Genomic DNA, 20,054 nt, shown 5'->3' with positions numbered 1-20,054 from the left:
GTGGTAGCAGGGGCAGCAGAGCCCTGGTGGCATAGTGGTTAAGAGCTCAGCAGCTAACCAAAATGTCGGCGGTTTGAAGCCACCAGCTGATCCTTGGAAGCCCTATGGGGCAATTCTACTCTGTCCTAAAGGGTCGCTATGTGTTAGAATCAACTCGTCAGAAATGGGTTTGAGATTTTTTTTTAGTTTAGCAGGGGTGGGAGGGAGGGGGAAAGGAAAAGGATAGCGAGAGTGGTTGCACAACTTGAGGAATATAATCAATGCCACTGAATTACACATGTAAAAATTGTTGAATTGGTATATGTTTTGCTGTGTATATTTTCACCACCACAACATAAAAAATAATAATAAGGAAGTTTAAGTCAGTTAATATGTATAAACCTCTTAGAACAGATTGTGGTATATGATAAGTGCTTAATAAATACTAGTTATTATTAGTGAAGTCCCTGGTTGGTGCAAATGTTTGGCATGCAGTTGCTAACGGAAAGGTTGGGGGTTTGAGTCCACCCAGAGGCCCCTTGGAAGAAAGGTTTGGTGATCTGCTACTGAAAAATCAGCCCTTGAAAACCCTGTGGAGCACATGGATTGCCATGAATCAGAATCGATTTGACGGCAACAGGTTATTGTTATTATTAATGTTAGTATTATTATCTGACCTCTTGGGAGCGTTCAATGAAATTGACGATTCCCTTCTTTTTTGAAACTTATTCCTCCTTCTCTTGGCCTCTGTGACATCTCCTGTGTGACTGTTGCTCCTTCTCAGTCTCATTTGGTAAGCCCTCTTTTATCTCTAAACTCTAAAAGGCTCTATGCTGAACTTTTTTATCTACACTTTTTTCCTTAGGTGACTGTCTTAGTCATCTAGTGCTGCTGTAACAGAAATATTACAAGTGGATGGCTTTAACAAACAATTTATTCTCTCACAGTCTAGCAGGCTAGAAGTCCATACTCAGGGCGTTAGCTCCAGGGGAAGACTTTCTCTCTCTGTCAGCTCTGGAGGAAGGTCCTTGTCATCAATTTTCCCCTGGACTAGGAGCTTCTCAGCACAGGGACCCTGGGTCCAAAGGACACGCTGTTTTCCTAGCTCTTGCTTCTTGGTGCTATGAAGTCCCCAAATCTTTGCTCTCTTCCCTTTCCTTTTATCTCCTGTAAGATAAAAAGGTGATGCAGACCACACTCCAGGGAAATTTCCTTTACATTGGATCAGGGATGTGACCTGAGCAAGGGTGTGACATCCCACCCTAATCCTCTTTAACATAATGTAATTTCTCGTCTTATCAACAACAGGCAGAGATTAGGATTTACAACACATAGGGAAATCACATCAGATGACAAAATGGTAAACAATCAAACAATACTGGGAATCATCATCTAGCCAAGTTGACAGACATTTTTGGGGAACACAGTTCAATCCATGACAGTGAGCATATCCATACTTATGGCTTTCAATAGCATCTCTATGCTGTTGCCTCTTAATATTTGTATCTTCCAACTCTGCTCTCTCTCTTGAGTTCCACGTTCATATATTCAACTGTTTACTGAACATCTCCATTTGGATGTAAAATAGGCATCTCAAAGTTAATATAATTCTAAACAGAGGTCTTGATTTTCGTTCTAGTTGTATGTTTTCTCAGTCTTCCCCAAATAGTATCAAGTTGCTCAAGCCAAAAAACATCTACTGTTTCTCCCCAACTCCTCTTTCCTCAGTCTCAAATCCAATGCATCCAATGAAAATTCTTTAGTTTTCTTTCCAGAACATTTTCTGAATTCGTTCATTTCCACTGTTAACACCTTTGCCCAAATTATGGTCATTTCCCTCTTGGATTTCTATAGCAGCTTCCTGAGTAGTCTCCTTGCTTCTGCGTTTGATCCTGTGCAGTCCCTTTGCTACAGCAGCCAGAGTAGGTATTCCAAAAACTGAATCAGATCACATATTCCCTCATTATATAGTCCTTCCAGTAGCTTCCCATTGCTCTTAGAATTATCCACAATGACTTTCAGGGGTCTCCAAAGCTTCATGTACTTTTGCCCGTTCTCACCTCTCTGACCTCATTTGCTACCACTCTCCTCCTGCTTACTCTGCTCCAGCCACATCAACTTCCTTTCTTTTCCTCTCTAAGGCCAAGCCTACACTTTTCCCTGCTTCAGGGTCTTCAATTGTGGTTTCCTTTCCTTGGAAGGTGTATTGTTTTCCCAGGATCTTCTCATGGTTATTTCTTATCATTCAGGTCTTAGCCTAAGTGTACCTTTTAAAGGGCCTCCTTCTCTGTCCGTGCTGCCTAAAGTAGCCCCCAGAAGTAGCTTGATACTTAGACCTTGTCCAAAGAGTTTTCAGACTCTCCTTTAGAAAACACTAAAGTTTCCTGTCTTTTCCATTTGTTTTCTAGATTTACTTGTTAATCCAATAAGTCTTTACGTTAAAAAAGCTTAGTAAAGCTCAGTAAGCACCAAGCATATTTGTATAATGTTTCTATAAAATAGTGAAAACACTAGGCAATATTTAGTCAACCAATTGCCATGACTCTGTTCACTTGATATTCTTTCACACAAACATTTATTGAGCATCTATTAAGTCACTTTTCTGTGTCCTATGGGGTGCAAAAATGACTAAGACATGGCAATCAGTTGTGTGCAAGTTTAAAAAGTTTATATTGCAGAATAGGTCCCATCATTCTACCACCTTACTAAATTCTCTTCACCATAATCATTACTGTCATTGTTAACCTTTATTGAGCACCTGCTCTGTTCAGTGTGTAGGCACTGAGCTACAGATAAATAAGACATGAATCCTTGAAGGACTGTCAGTGTGGTTAGGAAGTCTGAATACATCCATCACAATAAAAGATAACATACAAAATAAAGTGGACTGGACAACTGTATAGGATAGTCACTTCAGTTTTTCCAAGTTAAATGGCAATAATAAGGCTCCATTTTAAAAAAGGAGCCCTGGTGACATAGTGGTTAAGAGCTATGGCTGCTAACCATAAGGTCGGCAGTTCGAAGCCACCAGCCGTTCCTTGGAAACCCTATAGGGCAGTTCTGCTCTGTCCTATAGGGTCACTATGAGTTGGAACTGACTCGGCAGCACCTAACAACAATGTTTTTAAAAATGGAAGAAAGGCGAAGAAGAAGAAAAAGACCCGAAGTATTCATTATAGCTCTTTACCTTAAATAGGCATTTAATATTTAATCTCAGATATACCTATCCCATGGGGCCCTGGTAGCGTAGTGGTTAAGAGCTTGGCTGCTTACCAAGAGTTCGGCAGTTCAAATCCACCAGCTGCTCCTTGGAAATTCTATGGGGCAGTTCTACCCTGTCCTGTAGGGTCTCTGTAAGTTGGCATCAACTCAATGGCAATTTTTTTTTTAATACCTAACCCAGGAGGTGGAGCAAACGGTTAAATGTTTGACTACTGACTGAAAGGTTGGTGGATCAAATGCACCCAGAGGGGCCTCAGAAGAAAGGCTTTGTGATCTGCTTCCAAAAGATCACAGCCACAAAAACCCTCTCTGTAGCTGTCGTACCTAACCCAGGGTATTTAATCTGGATTTATAAAGCATTAGGGAAATGACTTAAACTGGATTTCAGCAAGTATGGGAATACTGGGGAAAAATCACCGAATGAATTTTTTTTTTAATTTAAAAAATTTTTGAGATTTGTAGACATTCCCATGGTCCAAAAACCAAAACAATATAAAAAGACATACGAGGAAATATCTCCCTTTCAACCCTTCTCTGGCCTTTTACAGGTAACCACTTTTATTAGTTTCTTGTGTAGTTGTTGTTGGTAGGTGCTGTCTAGTTGGTTCCGACTCATGGCAACCCTACGTACAACAGAACGAAACACTGCTGGGTCCTCCGCCATCCTCACAATCTTTGTTATGCTTGATCCCGTTGTTGCAGCCACTGTGTCAATCCATCTCGTTGAGGGTCTTCCTCTTTTTCGCTGACCCTCTGCTTTACCAAGGATGATGTCCTTCCCCAAGGACTGATCCCTCCTGACAACATGTCCAAAGTATGTAAGACATAGTCTCGCCATCCTTGCCTCTAAGGACCATTCTGGTTGTGCTTCTTCCAAAACAGACTTGTTCATTCTTTTAATAGTCCATGGTGTATTCAGTATTCTTCGCCAGCACCACAATTCAAAGGTGTCAGTTCTTCTTCGGTCTTCCTTATTCATTGTCCACGTTTTGCATGCAGGTGAGGCAATTGAAAACACCATGGCTTAGGTGAGGCGCACCTTAGTCTTCAAGATGTCATCTTTGTTTCTGACCACTTTAAAGAGGTCTTTTGCAGCAGATTTGCCCAATGCAATACATCTTTTGATTTCCTGACTGCTGCTTCCATGGGTGTCGATTGTGGATCCAAGTAAAATGAAATCCTTGACAACTTCAACCTTTTCTCCATTTATCACGATGTTGCTTATTGGTCCAGTTGTGAGGATTTTTGTTTTTTTTATGTTGAGGTGCAATCCATACTGAAGGCTGTGATCTTTGATCTTCATCAGTAAGTGCTTCAAGTCCTCTTCACTTTCAGCAAGCAACGTTGTTTCACCTGCATATCTCAGGTTGTTAATTAATCTTCCTCCAATCCTGATGCCCGTTCTTCCTCATATCATCCAGCTTCTCAGATTATTTGTTCAGCACACAGATGGAATAGGTATGGTGAAAGGCTACAACTCTGATGCACACCTTTTAAACCGCATAGTATCCCCTTGTTCTGTTCATAGGACTGCCTCTTGATCTATGTACAGGTTCCTCAAGAGCACAAGTAAGTGTTCTGGAATTTCCATTCTTTGTAATGTTATACATAATTTATTATGATCTACACAGTTGAATGCCTTTGCATAGTCAGTAAAACACAGGTGAAACATTCAGCCGGGATTCATCTAACATCAGCTGTGATATACCTGGTTCCACAACCTCTTCTGAATTCGGCTTGAATTTCTGGCAGTTCCCTGTCGATGTACTGCTGCAGATACTTTTGAATAATCTTCAGCAAAATTTTACTTGCATGCGATATTAATGATATTGTTTGATAATTTCCACATTTGGTTGAATCACCTTTCTTTGGAATAGGTATAAATATGGATCTCTTTCAGTTGATTGGTCAGATACCTGTCTTCCAGATTTCTTGGCATAGACAAGTGAGTACTTCCAGTGCTGCATCTGTTGGTTGAAAAATCTCAGTTGGTATTCCATGAATTCCTGGAGGTTTGGTTTTTGCCAGTGCCTTCAGTGCAACTTGGACTTCTTCCTTCGTTACCTTTGGTTCCTGATCATATGCTACCTCCTGAAATGGTTGAATGTCAATCAGTTCTTTTTGGTATAATAACTCTGTGTATTCCTTCTATCTTCTTTTGATGTTTCCTGTGTCGTTTAATATTTTCCCTGTAGAATCCTTCGATATTGCAACTCGAGGCTGGAATTTTTTCTTCAGTTCTTTCAGCTTGAGAAATGCCGAGTGTGTTCTTCCCTGTTGGTTTTCTACCTCCAGGTCTTTGTACATGTCATTATAATACTTTACTTTGTCTTCTAGAGTCGCCCTTTGAAATCTTCTATTCAGCTCTTTTACTTCATCATTTTTCTTTTCGACTACATCTGTGGAAAGAGACAATGGAAAAGCTCAGTATCTTCAGTCAGAACAAGGCCAGAGGCCAGCTGTGGAAGAGACCATAAGTTGCTCATATGCAAGTTCAAGTTGAAACTAAAGAAAATTAGAACAAGTCCACGAGGGCCAAATTACTACCTTGAGCATATCCCACCTGAATTTAGAGACCATCTTAAGAATAGATTTGACCCGTTGAACACTAATGACTGAAGACCAGACGAATTGTGGAATGACGTCAAGGACACGATACATGCAGAAAGCAAGCGACCATTAAAAGAATAGGAAAGAAAGAAAAGACCAAAATGGATGTCAGAAGAGACTCTGTAACTTGTTCTTGAACGTTTCTTGTGTATCTTCATGTAAATACAATAAAATACTACACGAGTGTGTTTGTGTGTTTTCCCCTTACTCAAAGGGTAGCACACTTTATACTATTCTTCACTTTTTTTTTGTTCACCAATATATCTTTTCATATTTTCCTCATTCTTTTTTAGAACAGATACATATGTTCAATTGCATAGATGTGCCACTAATTATTTAACCACTGCTTTTTTTTTCCCATTATTTCCAGGATGTTGCTATTGCAAACAATGTTGTGATGGATAGACCTGTACATATGTTATTTCGTACATGTGCAGGTGTATCTGTAGAATAAATGCCCAGAAGTGGGATTCTGTTTATAATTTTGATTTAGAAGATTGCCCTTCGTAGGAGTTGTTCCATTCTGCACTTTCACCAGCAGTAGAAGTCTCTGTTTCCCCGTAACCTTATTAGTGTAGTTGTGGTCAAACTTTTGGCTTTTTGTGAACCTGTTCCATGGGAAATTGTATGTCAATTGAGTTTTCTTGTTTTTAAAAAATATTTTGTTGTGTTTAAGGTGAAAGTTTGCACAGCAAATTAGGCTCCCATTTAACAATTTCTATACAAATTATTCAGTGATATTGGCTACATTTTTCACAATGTAGCATCCTCATTCATTCCGTTCTGGTTGTACCATTTCTAGTACTCTATAGTTTCTCTGTCCCCGTACCTTCTCACCTTTGCTTTTGAGTAATTTTTGACTGTTTGGTCTCATATAGATGATTTTTTAAAGGAGCTTTATACTCAGGGGTTAATATTCCTTATTTTACGAGTCAGTCTGTTATTTTGCTAAAAGGTGACCTCAAGGGATAATTTTGGTTTAAGGTTTAAAGGGTGTCTCAGGGCCGTGGTCTCAGGAGGTCCTGTAGTCTCAACCAGTGCGGTAAGCCTAGACTTTTTAAGAATTTGAGTCCTGTTTCACCTTTTTTCTCCCATTCTATCAGGACCCATCTATTGTGGTCCTGATCAGAACGGAAGATATTGATAGCCAGGCATCATCTAGTTCTTCTGGTATCGAGGTAGATGAGGCTGTGGTTCATGTAGACTATTAGTCCTGTAGACTACTTTCTTCTCTGAGTCTTTGGTTTTCTTCTTTCTCTTTGGTTTTGGATGAGTAGAGACCAACAGATGTATCTTAGATGGCCGCTCGAAAGCTTGTAAGACTCCAGACACAACTCAAAACATTGGCATGCAGAACACACACTTTATGAACTATATTATGCCAATAACCTGAGCTGTCTCACGAGACTATGGCCCTAAACCTTCAAACCCAGAAAACCAGTCTCGAGAGGTGTTTGACTATGTCTAAGAAGCATCTGTAACGGTGTTCCCTATGTGGTTTATTTATATATATATATATATATATATATATATATATATATGTGTGTGTGTGTGTGTGTGTGTGTATGTGTACATATGGATACATGTGCATGCACACTGTGTTAGGCTGGGTTCTCTAGAGAAACAAAACCACTAAAGCATATAAATATCTATATATAGAGATTTATATGAAGGAAATGGTTCACACGGGTTGTAGAGTCTGGAATGTCCCAAATCTGTCAGTCAAGCTGGAGGTTTCTCCTGATTCATGTAGCCACAGGGGCTAGTGAACTCAAGATCAGCAGGTCAGACAGTAGGGCTCTTGCTCACAGCCTGTGAAGACTGATGAATCCCAAGATCAGCAGGCAAGATGGCAGGTAAGATGCTAGCTCAAGTTCCAAGAGCTGGAGATCAGATGAACAGGAGTCAGCTGCAGGATGCAGAGTAGGCAAAAGCCCACGAGCCTTGTCAGAAAGTCCACTAATATTTAATGCAGGCCACACTCCCAAGGAAATTCCCTTTCAACTGATTGGCTGCTCATGGCACATCCCATCATAAAGGTGATCACATATCAAATTTCGTCATGGCAGTGATCACATCATCATATGAGTGCCAAACTACTCATAACTGTCAAACCACTGAGCATCATGGTCCAGCCAAGTTGACACACATCCTTAACAATCATGCAAACACATACCTGTATGTACATATGCCTATAGATACATCTATCTGTGTACACATATGTACCCACATATTCATATCCATACACATATATGCCTGTATACATATTTGTGTAACCACACAGATTTTTTGGTGTTGTTGCAAAAATTAGATTTGTCATATTGTTTACCAAAAACATTCTTTTCTCTAGTGCTCTTCTTAGTGACATCATTTACTTTGGTCAAGCTGTATGCACTTCACCCATATTCGATGCTAACTTTACCATCACCAAAAATAACAAGTGTCTACTATCTTGAGAGTACTTCTCCTTCTCCTCTTCCTCCCTATCCCTGGTAACCACCAATGAGTGTTGGTATCTCTCTATATATCTATTCTTGTCTTTTTATAATAGTTTGATAGTACAATATTTCCTTTTGTGATTGACTTATTTCACTCAGCATAATGTCCTCCAGATTCATCCATGTTGTTATGTTTTGAGGACTCATCATTATTCTTTATGGCTCTGTAGCATTCCATTGTATGTATGTACCACATTTTGTTTATCCCTTCCTCCCTTGATGAGCACTTAGGTTGTTTCCATCTTTTTGCCATTGTGAATAATCATGCAATGAACATAGGTGTGCGTATGTCTGTGTGTGTCTCTTTTATTAGATTCTTAGGATATATACCTAGGAGTGGGATTGCTGGATCGTTAAAGTATTTTTATTTCTAGCTTTTTGAGGAAGTGCCACACCATTTTCCATAGTGGTGTATCATTTTACAGTTCCAATCTCCCTATGTCCTCACCAACATTTTTTGCTTTCTTTTTTTTTTTTTTTTTTAAATCAGTGCCATCTTTGCAGGGGTGAGATGGTATCTCATTGTAGTTTCGATTTGTATTTCTCTAATGGCTAATGAAAGGAGCTCTGGTGGCCCAGTGGTTAAAGTGATAGACTGCCAACTGAAAGGTCACCAGTTTGAAACCATCAGCAACTCCATGGGAGAAAGATGTGGCAATCTGCTTCCATAGAGATTTACAGCCACGGAAACTCTATGGGGTCACTATGAGTTGTATTTGACTCCATAGCAGTGTGCATGGCTAATGATCATGACCATCTTTTAATGTGTTTGTTGGCCTACTTGAATGTTCTCTGGTGAAGTGTCTGTTCTTGTTCTCTGCCCATTTTTTAATTGGATTGTTTGTTTTTTGTTGTTGAATTGTTGAAGTTTTCTATATATTGTAGAGATTAGACCCTTACTGAATATGTTGTTCCTGAAGATTTTTTTCCCAGCCTGTAGGTTATCTTTTTACCCTTTTAATGAATTCTGTTGATGGGCATAAATATTTAATTTTTAGGCAGTTCAAGTTATCTAATTAGTCTTCTATTGTTTGTGTATTTATAGCTGTGTTTGATAGTCTTTTTTTTTTAAATTGGGTCCCATAGTTTTGTCCCTGTGTTATCTTCCTGGAACTTTATCATTTTAGCTTTATGACCAAACGAAAAACCAAACCCTGTGCTGTGGAGTCGATTCTGACTCATAGCGACCCTATAGGACAGAGTAGAACTGCCCCATAGAGTTTCCAAGGAGCGCCTGGCAGATTTGAACTGCTGACCCTTTGATTAGCAGCCATAGCACTTAACCACTACGCCATCAGGATTTCCAGCTTTATGACAGCTATGTTTTAATTTGAATTTATCTTATTATAAGTGATGATAAGCATTTTTTTTTTAATTTTGTTTTGGTGAAAATATACATAACATAATGCCATCTCAACAGTTTCTACATGTACAATTCAGTAATGTTGATTACATTCTGTAAGTTGTGCAACTATTCATCCTTTTCCAAATCATTCCAGCACCATTAACATAAACTCAATGCCCCGAGCAAAAACCCTCCCTTTCCCCCTCCCTCCTACCCCTGGTAACTGATAATCTTTAGTTTCTATATATTTGCTTATTTTATATAAGTGAGATCATATAATATTTGTCCTTTTAATATGCATCTTTTTGATGTGTCTTTTCATGTTATTTGCCTACTTTTCTTTTGCCTTGATAGGCTTTTCCTTATTCATAGGAAGATTAGCCCCTTGGGAAATGTGTTACAGATTTTTTTTTTCAGTTTGTTGATGGTCTCTTTGTCTTTGCTGGTGTTTTTTTTTTTTTTGCCATAAAATGATTATTTACAGTATTTTTTGACTTTTGTTTTGAATCATAATTAGAAAGGCCTTGTTCACTTCAAAGTTTCACACATTTTTAACATTTAAATCACTGACTCTTTTGGCGCTTATTCTGGTGTATGTGGTGTGAGCTATAAATCCAGCTTTATATTTTCTCAAATGGCTGCCCCGTTGCCCATGCTGTCTTCATACAGAAGAAATCAGGTTAAAATGAAACAATCCATTGAAAACCAGATTTGAAATTAGAGAAAAAAGTCACAGGAATATGGGCTGGTTGGGTTGAGAGGAGGTGCAGTCTACCTCTTTGATTTAAAAGTTAGCTTGGGGATATACTATTTTTGAGCAGTAGTTTGGCTAGAGTCCCAGGATTTTTTTATTTTGTTTTGTTTTTAACAGTATGAAAGACCTTGCCCTCTACCTGCCTCAGCCTTCCCGCCTCAAGCCAATTCCTCCCCCATGTTCTTTCCTCTCTTGTCCAAATGACCCTGAGCTAAGGCAGCGGGGAGCACAGGCTATGGAGCTGGGTCTTGGAGAGGTGCAAGGAAGAACAAACAGTAGCAACAGATCATATAGCTTATTATATGTCATACCAGAACATCCTAATGTTCGTTTCCATAGTCATACTCAAACTGGATTGCTTTAAGACCAGTCTTAAAAAGAAAAAAAAAAAACCTGTTGCCATTGAGTTGATTCTGACTCATAAGTGACCCTACAGGACAGAGTAGAACTGCCCCATAGTGTTTCCAAGCGCAGCTGGTGGATCAAACTGCCGACATTCTGGTTAGCAGCTGCTCTCTTAACCACTGCCCACCAGAGTTCCTTCAAAACAATAGGGCACCTAAAAATAGAAAGCACAAATTTGACTTCAAAAAGACTTGAAAAGCAATATAGGTCTTATTGAAGTATCTTAAATCATACCACACAGAGCAAAACCTGCTAAAACGTTCTTGAGGCATTTTTCTCTCCAAGTTCCTCTCATCCTGAGAGTCACTGCCCCCAAATGTCCTTCCTATTTCTTTCCAGGCTCCAGCTTGCCTTTTTATTACCCTTTCCTCCTGTCCCTCCACATTTGTTCTTCTGAGAGATGCTCCCTGCCTTTTCTTTGTAGGTCAGTTGTACCCCGTTCTGTACAACCAAGGGACTAGAGTTTGAGCAACTCAAACACAGACTCTTCAGAAGGCAAGGCAATGTTATACTTTAATATTTCATCCTCCATCGTGTTCCAAAATGATTTATTTCCACATGCAGTGAGTCCCAATGTATGAGTGCCTCAATCACCATCAGGGAGGACTAGCTTTTTAGTCACACTTTCTTCCAGCAGATGGCAGCCTTCCCCATTAGATGACTCCAGCACAAACCAGCTCACCCATTTGTTAGCTGGAGAAGGCAACAGGAGCCGCAGAATAAAATATAAACATTTAAAGGGACTGACACAACCATGGAAACCCTGGTGGTGCAGTGGTTAAGTGCTACAGCTGCTAACCAAAAGGTCAGCAGTTCGAATCCACCAGGGGCTCCTTGGAAACTCTATGTGTCGGTTTTATGGGGGGACTATGAGTCAGAATCGACTCGATGGCAATAGGTTTGGTTTTCTTTTTTTTAATACAACCATGGAAACCCTGGTGGTGTAGTGCTTAAGTGCTATGGCTGCTAACCAAAAGATCGGCAGTTTGAATCCACCAGGTGCTCCCTGGAAACTCTATGGGGCAGTTCTACTCTGTCCTGTAGGGTCACTATGAGTCGGAATTGAGTCGATGGCAACAGATTAATGGGTAATACAACTGTAATGTTCAGATCACCTTTTGGAGAGAGTTTTTTTTTTTTTTTTTTTTATTGTGCTTTAGATGAAAGTTTACAAATCAAGTCAGTCTCTCATACAAAAAGCCATACAAACCCTGCTGTGCACTCCCAGCTGCTCTTCTCCTAATGAGACAGCACATTCCTCTTCTCCACCCTGTATTCCCCGTGTCCATTCAACCAGCTCCTGTTCCCCTCTTCCTTCTCATCTCACCTCCAGACAGGAGTCACCCACATAGTCTCATGTGTCTACTTGAGCCACGAAGTTCACTCCTTACCAGCATTATTGTCTATCTTTTAGTCCAGGCCAATCCCTGTCTGTAGAATTGGTTTCAGGAATGGTTCAAATCTTGGGCTATCGAAGGCTCTAGGGACCACGACTGCCAGGGTCCCTCTGGTCTCAGTCAGACCACTAAGCCTGGTCTTTTTATGAGAATTTAAGATCTGCATCCTACTGTTCTCCTCCATCGGGGATTCCCTGTTGTGCTCTTCATCAGGGCAGTGGTCGGTGGTAGCCAGGCACCACCTAGTTCTTCTGGTCTCAGGCCGATGAAGCCTCTGGTTTATGTGGCCCTTTCTGTTTCTTGGGCTCATATTTACCTAGTGTGTTTGGTGTTCTTCATTCTCCTTTGCTTCAGGTGTGTTGAGACCTATTTATGCATCTTAGATGGCCACTTGCTCGCTTCTAAGACCGCAGATGCCAGAGAGAGATGCTTTTAATCATCTTGCTCAAAATCCTTCAGTGGCTTCTTCCCATTGCTCTTAGAATAAAAGTGAAACTCCCTCAGGGCACATAGTGATTGGGCCCCACCACAAACCCTTCTGCCCTCTCTCTTATTCACTTTTCTCTAACTACTCTGACCAGCTTACTGTCTTGCATGTTTCCATTTCAAGGCCTTTGTGCTTGCGCTTTCCTCTGTGTAATGCTCTGCCTCTCCTTTCTCCTTCTCCCCCAGATCGTCACATATCTGAGAGGCCCTGTGTGGCACAAAAGGTTAAGTGCTCCACTACTAGCTGAAAGTTTGGTGTTTCAAACCCATCCAGAGGCACCTCAGAAGACAGGCCTGGTGATCTGCTTCTGAAAGGTCATAGCTTTGAAAACTCTGTGGAGCACAGTTCAACTCTGACACACATGGGGTATCCATGAGTCGGAATCCACTCGACTGAAAACTAACAACAACAACTTGTGCTATTACAGTTCAATTGTAATTTCCTCCGAAAGGCCTTTCCCTGACTGTTCTACCTTCTTTCTGCCTTACCAGCCACATCACACTGATTTGTTTTCTTCACAGCACTTAACACTGTCTAAAATTATTTACTTATTGTCTATCTTTCCACCTAAAAGATAAACTGTGTAATGGCAGAATAAAGGACTTTAACTGTTTTGCCCCCTACTGTTTACAATGAATAGATGAATTCAGCATAAAAGTCATTCATATGACATTCCTGAAACTTTTCTACTTTACTTAATAAGTTTTTGAGTTCACAGTAGTTTATTTCATCAAGCATTCTAAACATTTACCCCCATGCGTATGTCAGTTTGTCATACTATGGGGGTTTGTGCGTTGCTGTGGTGCTGAATGCTGTGCCACCGGTATTCAAATGCCAGTGAGGTCACTGTGGCAGACAGGTTTCAGCTGAGCTTCCAGACTAACACAGATTAGGAAGAATGACCTGGCAGTCTACTTCTGAAAAGATTTAGCCAGTGAAAACCTTGTGAATAGCAGTGGAACATTGTTTGATATAGTGCTGGAAGATAAGCCCCTCAGGTTGGAAGGCACTCAAAATATGACCGGGGAAGAGCTGCCTCCTCAAAGTAAAGTCAACCAAAAGCTAAATGGAGTCTGGCTTTTGGGACCTTCATTTGCTGATGTGGCACGACTCAAAATGAGAAGAAACAGCTGCAAACATCCGTTAATAATCGGACCTTGGAATGTATGAAGTATAAATCTAGGAAAATTGGAAGTCATCAAAAATGAAATGGAACTCATAAACATTGTTATCCCAGGCATTAGTGAGCTGAAATGGACTGGTATTGGCCATTTTGAATCGGACAATCATATGGTCTACTATGCCGGGAATGACAACTTGAAGAGGAATGGCTTTGCATTCATCATCAAAAAGAATATTGCAAGATCTATCCTTAAGTACAACCCTCTCAGTGATAGGATAATATTCATACGCCTACAAGGAAGACTAGTTAATACAACTATTATTAAAATTTATGCACCAAGGCCAAAGATGAAGAAATTGAAGATTTTTATCAACTTCTGCAGTTTGAAATGGATCGAACATGCAATCAGGATGCATTGATAATTACTGGAGATTGGAATGCAAAAGCTGGAAACAAAGAAAGATGGGTAGTAGGAAAATATGGCCTTGATGATAGAAACAATGCTGGAGATTGCGTGATAGCATTTTGCAAGACCAGCGACTTCTTCATTGCAAAAACCTTTTTTTACCCACATACATGTGGACCTCGCCAGATGGAATACACAGGAATCAGACTGTCTACATCTGTGGGAAGATATGATGGAAAAACTCAATATCATCTGTCAGAACAAGGCCAGGGGTGGACTGTGGAATAGACCATCAATTGCTCATATGCAAGTTCAAGTTGAAACTGAAGAAAATTAGAACGAGTTGACAAGAGCCAAAGTACAACCTTGAGCATATCCCACCTGAATTTAGAGACCATCTCAAGGATAGATTTGAGGAGTTGAACACTAATGACCAAAGACCAGATGAATTATGGAATGATATCAAGGACATCATGCATGAAGAAAGCAAGAGGTCATTTAAAAGACAGGAAAGAAAGAAAAGACCAAAACGGCTGTCAGAAGAGACTCTGAAACTTGCTCTTGAATGTTGAGTAACTAAAGCAGAAGGAAGAAACGACAAAGTGAAAGACCTGAATAGAAGATTTCAAAGGGTGACTCGAGAAGACAAAGTAAAGTATTATAATGATATGTGCAAAGACCTGGAGGTAGAAAACCAAAAGAGAAGAAAACGCTTGGCATTTTTCAAGCTGAAAGAATTGAAGAAAAAATTCAAGCCTCGAGCTGCAATATTGAAAGATTCTATGGGGAAAATATTAAATATCTCGGGAAGCATCAAAAAAAGGAGTACACAGAATCACTATACCAAAAAGAATTGGTCAACGTTCAACCATTTCGGGAGGTAATGTATGAGCAGGACCCAATGGTACTGAAGAAAGAAGAAGTCCAAGCTGCACTGAAGGCACTGGCAAAAAACAAGTCTCCGGGAATTGACAGAATATCAGTTGAGATATTTCAGCAAATGGATGCAGCACTGGAAGTACTTACTCATCTGTGCCAAGAAATCTGGAAGACAGCTACCTGGCCAACCGACTGGAAGAAATCTATATTTATGCCTATTCCCGAGAAAGGTGATACCACCAAATGTGGAAAATCATCAAACAATATCATTAATACCATTAATATCACACACAAAAAACACACCTGTGTTTTATTGGCTATACAAAGGCATTTGACTGGTTGGATCATAACAAATTATGGATAACATTGTGAAGAATGGGAATTCTGAAACAATTGTGTTCATGAGGAACCTGTACATGGATCAAGAGGCAGTTGTTCGAACAGAACAAGAGGATACTGTGTGGTTTAAAGTCAGGAAAGGTGTGTGTCAGGGTTGTATCCTTTAACCAGACCTATTCAATCTGTATGCTGAGCAAATAATCCGAGAAGCTGGACCATATGAAGAAGGACAGGGCATCAGGATTGGAGGAAGACTCATTAACAACCTGCGTTATGCAGATGACACAACCTTGTTTCCTGAAAGTGAAGAGGACTTGAAACACTTACTGATGAAGATCAAAGACCACAGCCTTCAGTATGGACTACACCTCAACATAAAGAAAACAAAAATCCTCACAAGGGACCAATAAGCAACATCATGATAGAAGGAGGAAATATTGAGGTGGTTGGGGATTTTATTTTACTTGGATTCACAATCAACACCGTTGGAAGCAGCAGACAAGAAATCAAGTGATAATTGCATTGGGTGAATCTGCTTCAAAAGACCTCTTTACAGTGGTAAAAAGCAAAGACATTGCTTTGAGGACTAAGGTGCGCCTGACCCAAACCACGGTATTTTCAATTGTCTCATATGCACGCCACAGCTGGACAATGAATAAAGAAGACTGAAGAATTGATGCCTTTGAATGACGGTGTTGGAGAAGAATATTGAATATATCATGGACTGGCAGAAGAACTAACAAATCGGTTCTGGGAGAAATACAGACAGAATGTACCTTAGAAGGGAGGGTGAGGAGACATCATCTTAAGCACTTTGGACATGGTATCAAGAGGGACCAGTCCCTGGAGAAGGGCATTATGCTGGGTAAAGTAGAAGATCAGGGAAAAAGAGGAATATCCTTAACAAGATGGACTGACACAGTGGCTGCAACAGTGGGCTCGATTTGTGAGAATGGCACAGGACTGGGCAGTGTTTCATTCTGTTGTACATGAGGCCACCATGAGTCGGAACCGACTCCACAGCACCTAACAACAACAACTTAAGGAGGAGAAACTGAGTCTTAGCGAAGTTAATTATTTAAATAATTATTTCCAAGATCACACACAGCTGAATAAGTAACAAAACTGGGATTTGAACCATGTCTGTATTATGCCAGAGTATACCGACTTTCCTTTACCCCAAAAACCCAGATGGTAGAAAAAGTTTTTTCAGAACTCTCAGATATGGTAAAAGACTCACAAGAAGAGACTCTGTCTGGAACAATCTGTCTTTACAAGGCCTATTATGAGAGGCCTTTGGATACTTGGAACTTAAGTTATACCCCCCAGAACATTAGGCTGAGGTGGTCCTGCCCACAGTACTGCTAACATAGAACCACAGGTTTAAGACAGGGGGTTCTGCTGATCCTCATTCGGTCCTTAGGAGGAAAGAAAAAACTTCAACTGATATGTGTTAAGTGAAGTCATATTACTGAATTTATAGTAAATGGACAGTCATTATCCTACCTTTGGCCATTTCACACCAATGCATTTTTTAACCTTGGTTTAATCTCTCCAGATTAAAATGTAATATATTTTATAAATATAAATAAATATGTTATATAATGTAAAATATTAACCTCATCCATGGTAACTTTTATATCTACTAGTTAGAACTCCATGTGATGTGGTAGTACAAACAGATAACAAGATTTCACTTCTTTCAACTAAACTTTGATCTCTGTTTACCCTTGATGATCACGTGGGCGGAGTTCAAAGCAGGGCTTCTAACTGGTTTGTTCTGGTTTGAACCCCTGCTGAGAATTTGCGGCTCCATCCAAGATACACTGAATCAGAATCTACATTTTAACAAGATCCTCAGGTGATTGATATGTATAATAAATTTTGAGAATCACTGCTCTGCTAGTAGTGCTCAGAATTGATCCCTAACTAGCAGCTAACTAGCAGCGTTAGCATCGCTGCCTGGGAACTTGTCAGGAATGCAAATTCTCAGCAGGGGTTCGAACCAGAATGAACTGGTATGAAGCCCTGGTTCAAAGAAAACAATTTTATTCTCACTGTTGGTTAAAATGACTGAGTAGGTGGAAAAACATGATGGGATCATTAAAGAGAAACCCAGGATTCTTGATAAATGCAGTGATTATATATAAATTGAACTGTGAGTAATTAAGAGGAGACCATAAGAAAGGATTTAAAATGATACAAAAACTGGATAGGATTGGAATTTTATTTTTCCTCCTACTTTACAAATTAATCCTATTTATTAATTTTAATTATTTTATATTTTAATAAAGCACACACACATGGTTTAATATCACAATTTTGTCTTTATTTTCTTAAAGAGGTTGCCACAGTTGCGTGAGTTTTAGGCCCCACAAAAAATTCTAATCCTCAACACATGATGACTGTCCCATGTTTGATCCCCTCTTCTCATCCCAGGCCTGCTCCCCAGAAGCAAACACTTTGAACTCATTTAGTTTTTTTTGATTGTTTACTTCCTTACCTCTAAGTGAAATGCTTGATCTGCTATTTCTTTTAAACAGCCGTTTTTTTTTGGAGATGTAATTCATATGCCATATAATTCACCCATTTAAAGTGTACTATTCAATGGTTTTCAGTAGACTCACAGAGTTGTGCAACCATGATTGCTATTTTCTTAATTTGTTTATCGATTTCAGATATTATCCTAATTCTTTCTATAACGATGTTTTAGCTCTATCACTCTCCCCCTTCCATCCTTCTATCTAGCTATAATAGTTATATAAACAAACAATGTTTATGTTACTATGACTGCCTGCATGTTGTTTACCACAGAACCTAGTTGTATATCGTACTATGATTATCCTTCCTGTACTTTTAGGTTTTCTGGAGATTTTTCTTTTATTTTTTAATTTCTTCCTATCATAATGCTAATTTTTCCTCTCAAATCTTCATAAAATCAAGTATTCAGTCAAATTCCTTCCCCTCCCCCGCTCACTCCAGAGATATTCTCTCCCAGAACCCCCTGATCTCTTGTTGCTGTCTAGGCCTGCTGCATGGCTATCATGCTGGGACTTCTCTTAGAGGTTGGATCTACCGTTTCCTGGATGCCATGTCTTCTTTTGTTATATATCCTTATTTTGCTGAGTACATACTTATGAGAGGAGGTTGGGAGGAAACTGTATGTATCCTTCCATGTCTGAAAAATCTCCTTATTGTACTTGTTCATTGTTTTGCTATATATGAAATTTTTAAATAACTTTTTAGTCACTTTGAAGGCTTTGTCTTTTGGCATCATTTATTGCTGTTGAGTGCCATTTTGAGTGTTTTTAGGTGACATTTTTGGAAAATGTTAGGAGCTTCTCTTTTACAGCTGATGTTTTCGAAGTTTATGATGATATGCCTTGATGTAGTTCTTTTTATCATTCATTATGCTCAACACTTGATGTACCCTTTTAATTTAGACACCGTGCAGTGTACCTTTGGGGATATTATGTTAATTTACTTCCTCGTTAATTTCTTCTCTTCCCTTTGCAATGTTTCTATTTTCTTTTTCTAGAATTCCTGTTAGATATTGGACCTCTTGAAGTGATTATATCTCTTACTTTCTGTTTGTCTTTCTTTTTCCTAATTATGAGAGTCTTCTTGACTTTTTCTTGTAACACTTCTACTGATTAAAAAAAAAATTTACCAATCATATTTTCATTTCCAATAATTTTTTTTTTATTATATTCTGGTTGTTCATTTTTTCATAGCATCTTTTAGTACTGGTACAATATTGTGTTTTTTTTAATTTTTTAAATGTGTTTTTATGGTGCTTTAAGTGAAAGTCCACAAACCAAGTCAGTCTCTCACAGAAAAATCCAAATACACCCTGCTATATACTCCTAGTTGCTCTCCCCCAACAAGACAGCACACTCCTTCTCTCCACCCCACATTCCTGTATCCATCCAGCCAGCTTCCGTCCCCCTCCACCCTCTCATCTCCCCTCCAGACAGGAGCTGTGTCTACCTGAGCCAAGAAGCCCCCTCCTCACCAGTATAACTTTCTATCCCACAGTCCTGTCCAATTCCCCCTCTAAAGAGTTGGCCCCAGGATCAGTTGCAGTCACGGGCAAACAGAGGCCCGGGCACCATGACCTTGGGGTCCCTCCAGTCCCAGTCCGACCACCAAGTCTGGTCTTCCCATGAGAACTTGAAGTCTGCATGCCACTGTCCCATTCTCCATCAGGGACCCTCCCTCGGGCTTTCCGACAGGGCAGCCGTCGGCTGCAGCCAGGCACCATCCAGTTCCTCTAGCCCCAGGCCGATGTAGTTTCTGATCCATGTGGCCCCCTCCGTCTCCCAAGCCCACAATTACCTGTGTCCTTTGTGTTCTCCACTCCCGGCACTCCAGGTGGGTTGAGACCAACGGCCTCATCCCAGACGGCCGCCATGCAGCGTCCAAGACCCCCAGACGCTGCTCACCAAAGTGGGACACAGAATGCTTTCCAAACAGATTTTATTATACCAACTGACCCAGATGTCCACCGAAACCGCGGTTCCCAAATCCCCCGCCTCTGTCTCTCTGGCCCCGGAAGTGTTCGGTCCACTCCGGGAAACTCCGCCCCTGGTCCAGTCCAGCCTGGCCAA

The 20,054-nt window shown here is 40.1% G+C and overlaps 1 protein-coding gene across 1 annotated transcript in view; it reads left to right on the top strand.

The window, feature by feature from the left end:
- The window catches only part of SPMAP2L (sperm microtubule associated protein 2 like), an 81,204-nt gene that overhangs the window by 5,078 nt on the left and 56,072 nt on the right, over nt 1–20,054 (top strand). Inside the window, exon 2 of the mRNA XM_064286315.1 lies at nt 5,539–5,673. Coding sequence (XP_064142385.1) covers nt 5,539–5,673 — 135 coding nt within the window. The remainder of the gene's footprint in view (nt 1–5,538; nt 5,674–20,054) is intronic.

Source organism: Loxodonta africana, chromosome 5 (genome assembly GCF_030014295.1).
Source record: "Loxodonta africana isolate mLoxAfr1 chromosome 5, mLoxAfr1.hap2, whole genome shotgun sequence".
In the NCBI taxonomy this organism is placed as follows: Eukaryota; Metazoa; Chordata; class Mammalia; order Proboscidea; family Elephantidae; genus Loxodonta; species Loxodonta africana.
This window is presented reverse-complemented; position numbering and strand designations above follow the sequence as displayed.